The sequence below is a fragment of the Bombina bombina genome, chromosome 1 (genome assembly GCF_027579735.1).
Source record: "Bombina bombina isolate aBomBom1 chromosome 1, aBomBom1.pri, whole genome shotgun sequence".
Lineage (NCBI taxonomy): Eukaryota > Metazoa > Chordata > Amphibia > Anura > Bombinatoridae > Bombina > Bombina bombina.
The window spans coordinates 100,694,614-100,710,270 of NC_069499.1; the positions used below are offsets into that span (position 1 = coordinate 100,694,614).

General features: G+C 38.0%; 1 protein-coding gene across 2 annotated transcripts in view; it reads left to right on the forward strand.

Moving 5' to 3' along the window:
* The window catches only part of TC2N (tandem C2 domains, nuclear), a 135,352-nt gene that overhangs the window by 87,314 nt on the left and 32,381 nt on the right, over positions 1-15,657 (forward strand). For both annotated transcript variants that reach the window (XM_053697551.1, XM_053697552.1), the window contains one exon: positions 11,307-11,382. In XM_053697551.1, coding sequence (XP_053553526.1) covers positions 11,307-11,382 — 76 coding nt within the window. The remainder of the gene's footprint in view (positions 1-11,306; positions 11,383-15,657) is intronic.

A 15,657-nucleotide genomic window follows, 5' to 3' on the forward strand; every position in this document is an offset into this window, starting at 1 on the left:
ACATTAATACCATATAGAGAGTTAAGAAAACTGCAGACTCAAACTGAACTCGCTTAAGCATCTTCGAAAAGTATTAGACATTACATAATATAACACAATGACATGTATGGAATATAAGCTATATAAGAATACAAGTTGGTCAGATGTGGGCTCAAGAAAGAACAGTTTCAGTCTAGGTCACATATAGAAGACCAGTAAACAATCTTATGTTAACTCATCTTCAGGTTAGAGGTTAAATTAAATAAAATTACGACAACTAACAAGCTATATGTAGGAAAGAGTATATATGTAAACACAACGATATTATTCTTATTAGGGCCCAAGGAGCAACTAAGACTCCTTGGACAGGGCAGAGACTACGTAACTCTGCCAAACAGGAATGGGGGGGCAATGTAGGAAAGAAATTACTGAGTCATTACCGCACTGGGATTAAAAATGTGGATATATACAGCCTCTAAAAAACGTTTGAGTGGGTGGGATAAAGCGGTTATGAATTATATAAAGGCTCAGAGGGAACAAGAGGGGAAACTTTTTCCTTAGAAGAGTGAGTTAGTGCACAAAATGATTAGCAACAAATACACATCTAGGTAAGTGACAAAATCATTGCATTAAGGCACACATATTCCTCAAATCAATAGGACTATTGGAGCATTGAAAAGATATTGCCTGACTAGCATTCTCAAAATACTTGGATATTTCGACAAAGCTTTGTAACATACATGATACTCGCATTAAGAAACAATTACATACTACATGTTACTTCAGGAATAATCAACATTAACACGGCAATTATTATGTCTCTTAGCAACAGCAAATATCAAGAATAAAGGTAATGCATATTTTTAGGTAGCTAAACATTTGCACGATTACCATTAAATCTCCACTAGTCTTACCCAAATCATATATAGCAAGAGGGGTCAGTCACACAATCTGAGAAGGGAAACTCAGGCCACAGACAGCCCGGTCACCCAAAAAAAAAAAGAAGAATAAAAAGACTGGCTTCCCATGCTTTGGTGCAAAATAATTTGATTGCAATAAATGACCCCCATCGTCATCTCTCTATCTAGGGAGCAGATTAAAGCCTTGAAGAGATAGTACATCTCCACTCTCTAAGGGAATGATGTGAGATCCGAAAAAACTCAATAATAAATAGCAATAGTACTGGACAAATTTGCTAATCTATGCAGAATTGGGGCCATAATACACAGTAACCGATCAACCTATGTACTATGGAGCACCAGACATGAATTGAGCAGCTGTAATATAAACTGTAGAAATAACAATATAATACAATGGTAGACAGATAGGAGCATGCGACAGCCCTCAACAAAGTATCCGACACTTAGTCTTCATGCATACAGTAGTTATTTAGCTGTAGTAGAGAGGATTCTATAGAGCAGAAAAAACATAACCTTATAGTCTCTAACACACTCAGTAGCGCTGCCCTGACACCCAAGAGTGCTGTTCATATAGTCCTTTTACCCTGTCTGCATGCGGGTGAAGCCCCCATACCAGAGGCGAGTCTCCCAAATCTGCCGTTCCTCCGTTAGCGGCCCCACCATCAATTTTATTCTGGGTGTGTTTAGGGCATTGTAGTGGCTAATAAATCCAGCTAGCTTGTAGGGGACCCAGAGATGCAAAAGTGGACCAGAGAGATTCCCACAGTCGTCTGAGCTAGCAGAGCAGCTATACTTCAAATCTGGGCGATGGTAAGAAAGAGCCCCCCTGGTAAGGTAATTTGCCTCCGGAGGTATAATCTCCTGATTTAGCATAATCACTGTGACATTTCCAGATCTCTCAGGAACCCCGTTCGCGACGATCTCCACAACTGATCTCTCCTTCAGGCATCCGTGGGTCACACTTGGCATCCGAGGGTCGGCCGCAGCTCCCAAATTAGATGCATATTGTAAGGATCCGCTACTCTCTTGGGCTAAAACACTCTCCGAAGGGCAGCCAATCTCTGATAAGGGGTGTCGAGTAGAGCTCCCCTGGGTAACAAACTTGGGCATGTCAGGTGCCGCAGCCTCTCCCTCAAAGCACCCAGTGTTGCCTTCATCTGTAGTTTGGCGGCTAACGATCGAGATAAGCTGGTCTAGTCTACTCAGCAACTTGCGATCGTATTCCTGAAAGAGGGCCAGGATAGCCACGTGGGGATCCTCCATGTCCGCACCACTTCGCAGCTAGGCCACACTAAGTTGCCCTGACAGTGGGCGTTGAGAACACTCCCGGTCTTCCTCGAATCTTTAAAGCAAACCTTTAGATAAAGGTTTAAAGCACTTCTCTCCTTTTATTATAGAATATCAGGTCAAATAAAAACCTCAGAATCTTTGTTGAAGCCGGGAGCTACTGTAATGTGCGACCAGTCCCTTTGGCGGTTAGCTCCGCCCCCCCCATTTTAACCCCTTTTTAATAGTAAATACTAGTAATTACTTAGTGCTAGTAAGTATTTAATCCAGTGTTTTTTCTCTTTTGCATATCACCATATATATATATGTAATACACACACATATACATATATATATATAATACACACACATATACATATATATATATATATATATATATAATACACACACATATACATATATATAATATACACACTTATATATATATATATATATATATATATATATATAAAATACAAGTGCACTCACACACACATAATATAAATTTATAAAATATATACACACACACACATATATATATATATATATATATATATATATATATATATATATATATATATATATATAAAATACAAGTGCACTGACACACACATAATATAAATTTATAAAATACACACACACACACATATATATATATATATATATAATACACACACACACACATATATATAAAATACACGTGCACACACACACACATATATATATATATAGATATATAAAAAATACACGTGCATATACATACACACACACATATATATATATCACACACATAGTTTAGTTGCAGGCATTCGTTAATTGACCTTGCAAGTGAAAAAAAATTCCACCGTGGCTGCTTGTTTGAAAAGGCTGCACTCACTTCTCCTCCTCCAATACACATAAACATACTAAAAAATTTACCCCATGCAAAGCCCAGCCATGATCAAACATAAATTCTTTTTCCATATTCATGACACAGATGTGTAGGTAAATATAAAACACTACACTTGTGTATAGTCGGTTGTTGAATATAATCACTTGATCATGTTGCTTTGTATTATTACTGTTTTTTAACCTTTTAAAGCCGTTATGCCGTTCCATTCCGTCATAATTAGACTGGGCTTTAAAGCCGTTATGACGGAATGGAACGTCATAACTAACGGCTGTCCTGAAGCCTTCTGTGCTTCAGGGATTTAATCACGGTCTGGAGGGCGTTCCTAGGATTGTAGGGACGCCCCCCAGATGCGATCCAATAATTGAAATCTCGCGATCGTATGCACGATCGCGTAGTTTCAATTTGTCTACATCGGAACAGTTGTTCCGATGTAGGCACTTTAACCCTGTCACGAAAGGGTTAAAGCAAACACTGTGTGCCAGAAATTTAGGAACACAACAAAAACTGAAACAGAGCAAAAATGCAAACACTGGAAGTTTCAAGAGGGAGAGTTAATAGGTTTATTTAAGAAAGTCAATGTTATATGATCTAATCTATAAAGAACATATAACCCTTTCATGGCCGAGCAGAATATTAGGTACAAATAATCTTTATTATGTGTACTGGGTTTTGCTACTTTTAACAGAACTGATATCTTTAAAGGGACATGGAATTCAAACTTAAGCTTTATCAAATTTACAACTTTCTCTTGTTGTCCTTTGTTGAAACATATATCCTTTTCATGAGAGCATACTGAGGTAGGCGTTAAGCATGCATGAGTCATGATAAATATATCTAGTAAGAAGTATACAGCCATTGTTACTAACACTGCTGCCAGTGCTATGAATATAGAAAAAAATTGTGAATATTTCATTCACTTTTCACTACTGTGTTCAGAAAAATAAAATGAATTGGTCTGGGAGACTGCACCAGTATCTCTGCCCAATATAAGTACATAGATGTGACCTCACAATAAAAGGAGCAGTTTATTTTTTGGGGGTCACATGACCCTCTAGATATCTTATGTTTAAAAGGACATGCAACCGAATTTTTTTCTTTCATGATTCAGAGTATACAATGTTAAACTACTTTGCGATTCACCTGTATTATCGAATTTACTTCATTCTTTTGGTATCTTTTGTTGAAGGAGCAGCAATGCACTACTAGCACCTAGCTGAACACATTAGATGTGCCAATGACTAGAGAAATATATGTGCAGCCACCAATTAGCAGCTAGCACCCGGTAGTGTAGTGCTACTCCTAAACTTACCAAGGTTTCCAAAGGATACCAAAAAAAAGAAGCAAATTAGATAACAGATGTAAAATTGAATATTGATTAAAATTGTATGTGCTATCTAAATATGAAAGAAAATGTTTTTATGTCCCTTTAATGTAAAACATGGGCGTATTTGGGTTTTGTGCTGCCCTAGGCACTCAAAATTCTGCTGCCCCCCCCCCCCAAAAAAAAAAAAAAAAAAAAAATTAGACCTTTTTTCCCCTTAATATTTTTTTGGGTCTGTGTGTAAAATGTTTGGGTTTTTTTTCTTGTTTTTTTTCATAACAATTCAAAAGAAAATGGCTAGCAAAACACTTGCATACAGGTGGGTTGAATTGCAAGCATCTCATACCATTTTCTCCCTTAGAGAAGGGAGAGAAAAGAAGGGGATGGGAGAAAGGGAGGGAAAGGAAAGATGGAAGGGAGGGAGAAGAGAAAAGTGGGTAGGGAGAGGAGAAAATGGGGGGGGGGGGGGAGAAGGGAGGGAAAGAAAGTGATAGAAGGGAGCAAGGGAGGGAGTTGAGAGAAAGAAGGGAGGGAGAAAGGAAGGGAGGGAAAGAAATAAAGGAGGGAGTTGAGGGAGGGAGTGAGTTGAGGAAGGGAGGGAGAAAGGGAAAGAAGGGAGAGAAAGAAGAATGCACTTTGAAAACAATCACTGCCCTTTACATGCAACAACATACAGTAATTACCATCATTCAAGTAATGAAACGTTTTAAGTGTCCGTTTACTATTTACTTAGTGGGTTCATGAATGCAGAGAAAGCTATTAGTAGCTAACATACATTAACACTGAGAGTTTATGATTAGACACCACAAGCTGATCTAAGCAGTGCAAAGACCTGCAATAAGCACTGCACTCGCAGACCCACCACAGCTGACAAGGGGAGGCAGCATATCGGCACAAGGTCTTCTTCTCCAGCCTCACCTTGTAAGCATATCCCTGGGCAAGTCTCTCACCAAGAACGCTTCCACTGCAAAAATGCCAGCAGCTCTAAATGAAGCAACAGTTTAAATGAGCACTGCTTGTAAAGAGCAACCTTAATCAGCGCACATGCCTTGTCTTCTCTGTAAAAGCCTGCACTTTATCACTCAATGTACTGTGTGCTGGCTTTTAGAGAGAGGATAGTACAAATGTGCTGCCCCTCCCAAATCTGCTGCCCTAGGCACCGGCCTTGTTGGCCTAGGCCATAATACGCTCCTGATGTAAAAATAATAATTATAATCTTATTAGATACTTTTTTTAAAGGAACATGTAAGTCAAAATGAAGCTTCAAACAGACCACACAATTAAAATAAAAACTTACCAATTTACTTCTATTATCTGTTATTTTGATCACTGTTTGGTAGCATTGTTTGAAGCAATGTTTGTTACAAAGATACACGTATAGTGTGCATGCTCCTGAGCCTACCTCATTATTCTCTCATGGAAAGGAGGTAAGTTTAAACATAGAAAACCAACTTCCGGTGGGTGGCATTCCAAGATGGCTGCTCAGATGAAGCTCAGAGAAACCTGGAGAAAGAAAGACCTTTAAACAGCCTGAACCTATTGCCATCTGCATATCTCTTGACAGCAACGTGTCCGAGAATTAAGGCAGATAGAGAAGCTACCATCCTCTCTCCCACGGAAGTCACATTTAAAGTAAAACCCGTTCGAGGTACTCCGAAGTGGATAGAGACCTACTGCACGGACGTTCTAATACTATGGCTATCCTAACTGAATATTGCCAAATGCAAGACATGTTATCTGCCTTGAAAGCCCTGCTGCTTCCAGCGATCACTAAATTGGACACAACCATGCAACGACTGCTAGCAGAGACGCAAGCTCACATGTCCCCATTTCTATCTGCTGAGCGCCATCTTTGGCCGGAGACGCCGCACCATGAGGAGGCTAATTTGTCTGCGACACTGATAATCCCTAGACAAGAAGTGAAGCGGGGAGTGGAGGATACCACGGAGCTCTCTGAGACAACAGGTTCATTTGCAGCTCCTGACTCACAAGAAACAGCTAGCACATTCATGCAAAGCTGCGGTTAATTGTGGAGGTGTGCTGACCAGGGATCACAATAATTGTCTTCCGAAACGCCCGAGACAGAGTTGCTCCCCTCTGAGATATCAGGCTACCCAATCTTGCTCCATGCTTCTGGGGTGGCGTGCTTGGCTAAGTGGTGGGGGTCCAAAGGAGTCTGACACAGCTTCACCCATCCTGCAAGTACTACAGCTGCATTATCAACCGGCTCCTACTCCAACTAGAAGCGGCATTGGTTAGCTTGAGAGTGGATCGCCGGCTGATTGAGGATTTCCCTGGAGGATGGTGGAGTACAGCGGAACCTCACTTGGATTATTTAGCCTTAGGAGTTTCTTTTTTGCGACGCTCCATGTATTTTAACCAGTTCTCCCTTAGCTGCGCTTTAGCCCCTGAGTATGTACATATCGAGGTTACGATGTGGCATTGGTCAATTCCTGTTATAATCCTTTCCAAAAAACTCTTTCTAGTACTCTGCTAAGGAAACACATATTTTGCTTTTTAATATGGTTACTGGACCTGTTCTATGGAACCAAAATTTGGGCCAGAGAGGAGGGGGTAGGCTAAAAATGAGAAAATCACACTCCAGCTAGTTTTTCTGGCTTGAGCTACCACCTGGACAATATCTGCGTTTGGCCTGATAAATAATATAACGCCTACCATACTACATTATATGCTGGGATATTGTAAAGACTGCCATAACGTTAAATTTACCCTATACTGCCTGTTGATGTGATAGTTCATTTCTTGCTCCTGAGATTTAGCTGCGGTTATATGTTCTTGCCATCATGGTGATAGTAGTTCCTATCTAGGCCTGATCACATCTGTTATTAACCCACCATGGGACTCTACTATTGTTTATTACTACTTTGTATATTTCATGATCCTGTGTCACTCTTAAATGTATACTTAAACCGTGGCTATTGTATCATGCTTTGACTGAATCATACATACTGCCATAAAATTCAGTCCATAACTGTCCTATAACACATGCTGAAAACCACTTAATATGAAATGCATAAAAATTTGTTTCAGTTCCCTAGCCCTGTTGGCTGTTGATTAATGGGTAATTACGCAGTTATTTTGTCCTCCTCTGCTTCAGCACTACTTCACAGACCCAAAAACTGCCCGGTGGCTCCTTCTCTCATTCTGTGGTTACCGCAGCTTGGTGGCTGTTTTGAGTCACAGAGAACCTTAGTCATACTTACACCTCTCACAAGAGTGTTGAAGGGGGTCTTATAGAGCACATTTGATGGGCTTTCCTCTTACATTATATGAACTCACTGTCCTTAAGAGATCTAAGGCTCTAACGCAGAAACAAACCCTACATTTAACTCTCTATTTCATAGAACCGAGCAACTAAAATTTAAGATTGTAATAACTCCATATACTATATACTTGCTGAGGGGGGCATAGCTTCTTGGATCGGGCGCATCGGGCCAGCTGTATAGTCACAGCCCGGCCCGACCGCGCCATAGCACTAAGTGCAGCTCGCTCCTGTGACAGGAGCGAGCTGCACTTAGTCTTATGGCGCGATCGGGCCGGGCTGTGACTATACAGCTGGCCCGATGCGCTGACTGAATATTACAGACCCGCTCAGCAGAGAGCAGAGAGCGGGTCTGTAAAAGCGCGGTAATTTTTACTTATTTGAAGAGAAAAAAGCCGTTTAGAACTATAGCACTTAAATAATGTTATATAATTCTGCACTATGTGCAGAATTATATAACATTATTTTTAAGGTTTACTGTCCCTTTAAATCTTCATTAGACCAGTGTTTTTCAACCAGTGTGCCGTGGCACACTAGTGTGCCATGAGAGATCCTCAGGTGTGCCACGGCAGACTGACAACAGTGTGACATATTTTTTAAACTTTGCTTGTTTTTTACTCCCAGTGCAGGGGTAGTTTGTAGGAGACATGGCATAACAGCACAATACATACAGTATGTGTTTGCTTGTGTGTATGTGTATACAGGGAGTGCAGAATTATTAGGCAAATGAGTATTTTGACCACATCATCCTCTTTATGCATGTTGTCTTACTCCAAGCTGTATAGGCTCGAAAGCCTACTACCAATTAAGCATATTAGGTGATGTGCATCTCTGTAATGAGAAGGGGTGTGGTCTAATGACATCAACACCCTATATCAGGTGTGCATAATTATTAGGCAACTTCCTTTCCTTTGGCAAAATGGGTCAAAAGAAGGACTTGACAGGCTCAGAAAAGTCAAAAACAGTGAGATATCTTGCAGAGGGATGCAGCACTCTTAAAATTGCAAAGCTTCTGAAGCGTGATCATCGAACAATCAAGCGTTTCATTCAAAATAGTCAACAGGGTCGCAAGAAGCGTGTGGAAAAACCAAGGCGCAAAATAACTGCCCATGAACTGAGAAAAGTCAAGCGTGCAGCTGCCAAGATGCCACTTGCCACCAGTTTGGCCATATTTCAGAGCTGCAACATCACTGGAGTGCCCAAAAGCACAAGGTGTGCAATACTCAGAGACATGGCCAAGGTAAGAAAGGCTGAAAGACGACCACCACTGAACAAGACACACAAGCTGAAACGTCAAGACTGGGCCAAGAAATATCTCAAGACTGATTTTTCTAAGGTTTTATGGACTGATAAAATGAGAGTGAGTCTTGATGGGCCAGATGGATGGGCCCGTGGCTGGATTGGTAAAGGGCAGAGAGCTCCAGTCCGACTCAGACGCCAGCAAGGTGGAGGTGGAGTACTGGTTTGGGCTGGTATCATCAAAGATGAGCTTGTGGGGCCTTTTCGGGTTGAGGATGGAGTCAAGCTCAACTCCCAGTCCTACTGCCAGTTTCTGGAAGACACCTTCTTCAAGCAGTGGTACAGGAAGAAGTCTGCATCCTTCAAGAAAAACATGATTTTTATGCAGGACAATGCTCCATCACACGCGTCCAAGTACTCCACAGCGTGGCTGGCAAGAAAGGGTATAAAAGAAGAAAATCTAATGACATGGCCTCCTTGTTCACCTGATCTGAACCCCATTGAGAACCTGTGGTCCATCATCAAATGTGAGATTTACAAGGAGGGAAAACAGTACACCTCTCTGAACAGTGTCTGGGAGGCTGTGGTTGCTGCTGCACGCAATGTTGATGGTGAACAGATCAAAACACTGACAGAATCCATGGATGGCAGGCTTTTGAGTGTCCTTGCAAAGAAAGGTGGCTATATTGGTCACTGATTTGTTTTTGTTTTGTTTTTGAATGTCAGAAATGTATATTTGTGAATGTTGAGATGTTATATTGGTTTCACTGGTAAAAATAAATAATTGAAATGGGTATATATTTGTTTTTTGTTAAGTTGCCTAATAATTATGCACAGTAATAGTCACCTGCACACACAGATATCCCCCTAAAATAGCTATAACTAAAAACAAACTAAAAACTACTTCCAAAACTATTCAGCTTTGATATTAATGAGTTTTTTGGGTTCATTGAGAACATGGTTGTTGTTCAATAATAAAATTAATCCTCAAAAATACAACTTGCCTAATAATTCTGCACTCCCTGTATATATATATGCTGTATTAGGCTACAATGTGTGATTTTTTTTAAATTTTGGGATGGTGGTGTGCCACAGGATTTTTTAATGTAAAAAAGTGTGCCACGGCAAAAAAAAAGGTTAAAAATCACTGCATTAGACAACATGAGAAGCACTCACTGAATCCGTTGTTGCTGCTCTTTAGCAGTATAGTTGTTTAGTTTGTTTTGTTTGATGTTTAAAAAACTGAGTCACAATGGTTCTTTTCCCAGGATTAAGAAATAGCATAACACTCTCAGACCGGTTACCCGGTTCATGTTGTATTGTTGGGGATCTGCGAATCACATTTATATCTCATGGTCTGTTATGGGGTAAATTGCGGTATAGTTGTACAATGTAATTACTCTTTGTCTCTATCCCTCCCCCCTCCCCCCCTCCCCCCCCTTTTTTTAATTCAATTCCAAAAACAATGTATGGAACTTTTATCAGCTTCCCCCCTCTCTCCCCTCCTCTTTTCTCCCCCCTCACACTCACTCCCTCCCTCCTCTCACCCCAACCCCCTTTTCCCTACCCTGTTTATTTGTGTGTTGGTACTTTATGTTAGGTTTATTAATATTAAAAAAACAATATTGTGGTACAAACCTATATCCATTGGACTACTTGTCGATCCAGCGAAAATTCTCAAAGTTGCATATAGGCCAATGTACGAAAGCACATCTTACTGTACTATTATTTCTGCCTTGTTAGCCCACCCTGCGCGGTGGGTAGTAGACCCATTGTGTAATTCTGTAACTTTGTACCCTTTATTGGTCATAAATAAAAGTTTTAAAAAAAAAAACATAGAAAACCAAGACAAAGAGGTCAGTTTGATAATAAAACTAATTTGGGAAGAGTAAATTTGTATTTTAAACATGACATTTAATTTTGATTTTCATTTACATTGAAAGGACTGGAAAGTAATGTATGGTATATTTAATATATATTATTCTTTTCAAGTAAACAAAAAAATGCTACTGGAAATATTCAGAGAATGTCATTTAACTTGCTCATTTTTGTTACAAAGTTGTTACATAATTGCTTTTTAAACTTACAGTTTTCTAAGACCACCCTATTTTTGTTCCCTTACAAACTTCCTTTTGCAGTTTAGACTCTATTCACCTAGTGTGGAAATCTATTAGAATTCATCATTTTTACAAGGTCTAATTTAGATGTTAATATTGTATATATGAGAATATATTGTCTTCAATCTGTCTTGCTCAAAATTCATCTGGTTTCAGTTAAGGGGAAAGCTGTAAAAAGTATATCCAATCAACAAGCAGTGATATAGCTGCCTCCCTGCACATTGTTTAAAAACTTGTACTAAACAATTATGTTTTATGTCACTTTAACTAAAGAAAATCTCTTTTGCAGAGATATGATTCGGTTTCCAGTGTTCGTAGCAGTAATTCATCGAGGAAAGATTCGCAAGGAAGTAACCGGAGTCTTGGTAAGGTGCAGCATTTCATCAGAATAGCTTACAAGCTGGTTAATATAGTGATAGATACTGTTTTGTCCACCAGCATGAAAAACTTTAAAAAAGAGCATTTCAAACACTGTATCTTACTGATAACCCTAAATTTACTAATCTGACAGTTAAGGATTTACTACAAATCTACTATACTAAACCAGTAATGAATCATCAAATGCAATTAACAAAGGGAAAAGCTTCAGGGGTCCATTTATCATTGTGCGGACGGACATGATCCGCTATACCATGTCCGCCGCACATCGCTAAATGCTGACAGCATACGCTGTTGGCATTTAACTTTGCACCAACAGTTCTTGTGAACTGCTGATGCAACGCTGCCCCCCTGCAAATTAGCGGCCAATCAGCCGCCAGCAGGGGGTGTCAATCAACCCGATCGTATTGGATCGGGTTGATTTTCGGCGATGTCTGTCCGCCACCTCAGAGCACGTGGACAAGTTATGGAGCTTCATAATTTGTGTTTCTGGCGGAGCTTGATAAATAGACCCCTCAGTCTTTATCAACATAAAAAAGGCAAATCGAGAGTCTCTCTGCATGTTGCATATTTTAAAGAGGCTCTTTTTTTTCAAAGTCTTTTTTCAACGTGTTGCAGTCATCAGATTTGAAATGAGTGTATATTTTCAAAAATACATTAAATTCACAAAGTAAAACATCAAATAATGTGTTAATAATGTGTTTTCAATATAGTTCAGGGTGAATTGAATTTTCAAATGAAGCTTTTTTTTTTTTTTTGCATTTTCCATATTGTCCCAATTTTTTCGGAAATTGGGTTTGTATATGTATGTATGTATATGAATATATATAACAAGGAGGTTTGGTTAAGCACACCTAACAAAAACATTTTATATATTGGCACTCATATTGTGGGAGTGCTGTCAAAAGGACCAAAATAAGTATAAGACAAAAACAGGTATTGGCGCACATCCAAGCACATAAGACCACTTATTTTTACACATTTTAAACATATTTTTAAATCCTGCAAAAAATTGGCTGCTTAATATTTTTTACATTTTTTAAATAAAGTTGGGAATATGGCCATATTCTGCTCAGCCAGTCACCACTTAAAAGGTGTCCCAAAATAGACTGGTCCTAACACTATAAAGTTTAGCCTTACTGGGCTGAATCATTCAATTCTAATATACCAAAATAGAATTCCAACACTGCAGTACTATGCCTCAAATCAAGACTGCACAGAATGAGACTCCCTAGCTTTATATATATATATATATATATATATATATATATATATATATATATATATATATATATATATATATATATATATATATATATATATATATATCTCAATTACATAGTCTGGAACACACCTGAGCAGGGTGGTGTGCGTTAATCAAAGGGATTTGCTCAGTCTCCCTTAAATTTAAAAAATACAACAAGGAGGTTTGGTTAAGCACATCTAACAAAAACATTTTATATATTAGCACACACATTGTGGGAGTGCTGCCAAAATGACCAAAATAAGTATAAGACAAAAACAGGTATTGGCGCACATCCAAACACATAAGACCACTTATTTTTACACATTTTTAACATATTTAAAAATGAAAATTTTGGTAATAAATTTGAGATCTTAGTCACACAATATAGCCATATTCTGCTCAGCCAGTCACCACTTAGGTGTGTTCCAAACTATGTAATTGAGTTATAATATAAAGCCAGGGAGTCTCATTCTGTGCAGTCTTGATTTGAGGCATAGTATTGCAGTGTTGGAATTCTATTTTGGTATATTAGAATCGAATGATTCAGCCCAGTAAGGCTAAACTTTATAGTGTTAGGACCAGTCTATTTTGGGACACCTTGTAAGTGGTGACTGGCTGAGCAGAATATGGCCATATTCCCAACTTTATTTAAAAATTAAAAAAATATTAAGCAGGCATTTTTTTGTAGCATTTAAAATATGTTAAAAATGTGTAAAAATAAGTGGTCTTATGTGTTTGGATGTGCGTCAATACTTGTTTTTGTCTTATAAATATATATATATATTTATATGTGTGTATATATTTATTAATTTTTTTTATATGTGTATATATGTATTTACAGAAAATATATATATATATACATATTTTTAATATTTTCATGTTGTGTATGCGCATATTACAGTATGCGATCATGTTTGCGCATATTACAAACAAACATGTTAAAGAACATTGGAATATCAAATATTCAGAATTACATGTCGGTTTGCGCTAATGAGAATATGTCATGGTGTTTTTTCTCCATTGACTTCTATGAGGGAATATGTGAACATGCATGCTATATTGATATTGTAAATCTTAAAGGGACAGTCTACACCAGAATTTTTATTGTTTTAAAAGATAGATAATCTCTTTATTACCCATTCCCCACTTTTGCATAACGAACACAGTTATATTAATATACTTTTAACCTCTGTGATTATCTTGTATCTAAGCCTCTGCAAACTGCCCCTTTATTTCAGTTCTTTTGACAGACTTGCAGTTTAGCCAATCAGTGCCTGCTCCCAGATAACTTCACGTGCACAAGCACAGTGTTATCTATATGAAATATGTGAACTAACATCCTCTAGTGGTGAAAAACTGTTAAAATGCATTCTGAAAAGAGGTGGCCTTCAAGGTCTTAGAAATTAGCATATGAACCTCCTAGGTTAAGCTTTCAACTAAGAATACCAAGAGAACAAAGCAAAATTGGTGATAAAAGTAAATTGGAAAATTGTTTAAAATTACATGCTCTATCTGAATCATGAAAGTTTATTTTGGCCTAGACTGTCCCTTTAACTGTACCAGAGTTTTTGCACTCGTTGGGAAAAAAATACTGCACCATTTGTAATCTATCCCAATATCTTTCTGGTTTCACTTTTTCCTGCAATTTTAGGTCCAATTAACTTGCAGGAAAATCTTCATATTTAAAACTATTTTACTAGTAAAAAAAAATAACAGGAGTTTTTTGTGTATAGTCTTACAGTTACATTCTACATATATTTTAGTGACTGAGACATTTTATAGCCATATAGAGCTGATACAATCAGTAACTGGCTTAAGCCCAATATTATAGTTAATTTACACAATACAGTACATAAGTAATGTGGTTTTACTCTTAAAATGTCATAAACTCACTTGACCTGGCAAAGAACAAAACTCTGTGCACTTTTTGGGACATCAGTAAACTGTCATTTCTGAAGTCACTCTCTTGGCCTACTATTGTGATTTTTCAGCACCTGCTGAAATGATTAGCTCTTTGCAATTTCTAAATGATTATTAATCTTGCTATTTTTGTTTGAAATACATGTAGATTCATGTTATTCAACTATGTATTACACTATTCATTTAGGGAGACTAAATCTTGAGTAAGGAAATTGAAAGTGTAAATTTAAAGGGACAGTCTAGACAAAATTAAACTTTCATGGTTCAGATAGGGCATGCAATTTTAAACAACTTTCCAATTTACTTTGATCATCAAATTTTATTTTTTCTCTTGGTATTGAAAGCTAAACCTAGATAGACTCATATGTTAATTTCTAAGCCCTTGAAGGCTGCCTCTTTTCTCAGTGCATTTTGACAGTTTTTCACAGCTAGACAGCGCTAGTTCATGTGTGCCATATAGATAACATTTCTGCTCACTCCTGTGGAGTTACTTATGAGACAGCACTGATTGGCTAAAGTGCAAGTCTGTCAAAAGAACTGAAATAAGGGGGCAGTTTCTTCGTATTTACAAGATTAAATGTCTTTCTTTGTGAATATAGCGTAGTTGAAGCTCCTATTCTAAAGTTTAGTGTCAGGCCATGACAATCTTGTGCGTGCAACCAGACTACTTGAACATGTGACTTCTCAATTGAACCATTTGACTACTACAGGTTGGAACTGGATCATACCATACCATACCAACTCACCTATCACAATGGTGGCAATAAAATAAACATACAAAAATAGGGAGAAGAAAAATTAAGGGTCTTAGCTAGCACTCTTTCCTAATAAGATAATAGTGAATATTTAATTTAAAATAATATAACTTTAATGATATGCATTAAAAATGAGGACAAATCCTCTATGCAAAAATCAACCAACCAAAAATAGTGAGAACAAACACTGTGTAAACACCCCCCTGTTTCCGGGACGATAACTGCATGCGTCGGCTTCAGGTGCTAAGTAGGGATGGGCGAATGTGTAAATTTCTGAATTTGAATGTTAGAACGAATATTATTACCGAAATTCGAATTAAAAATCCGAATGTTGATAAGAA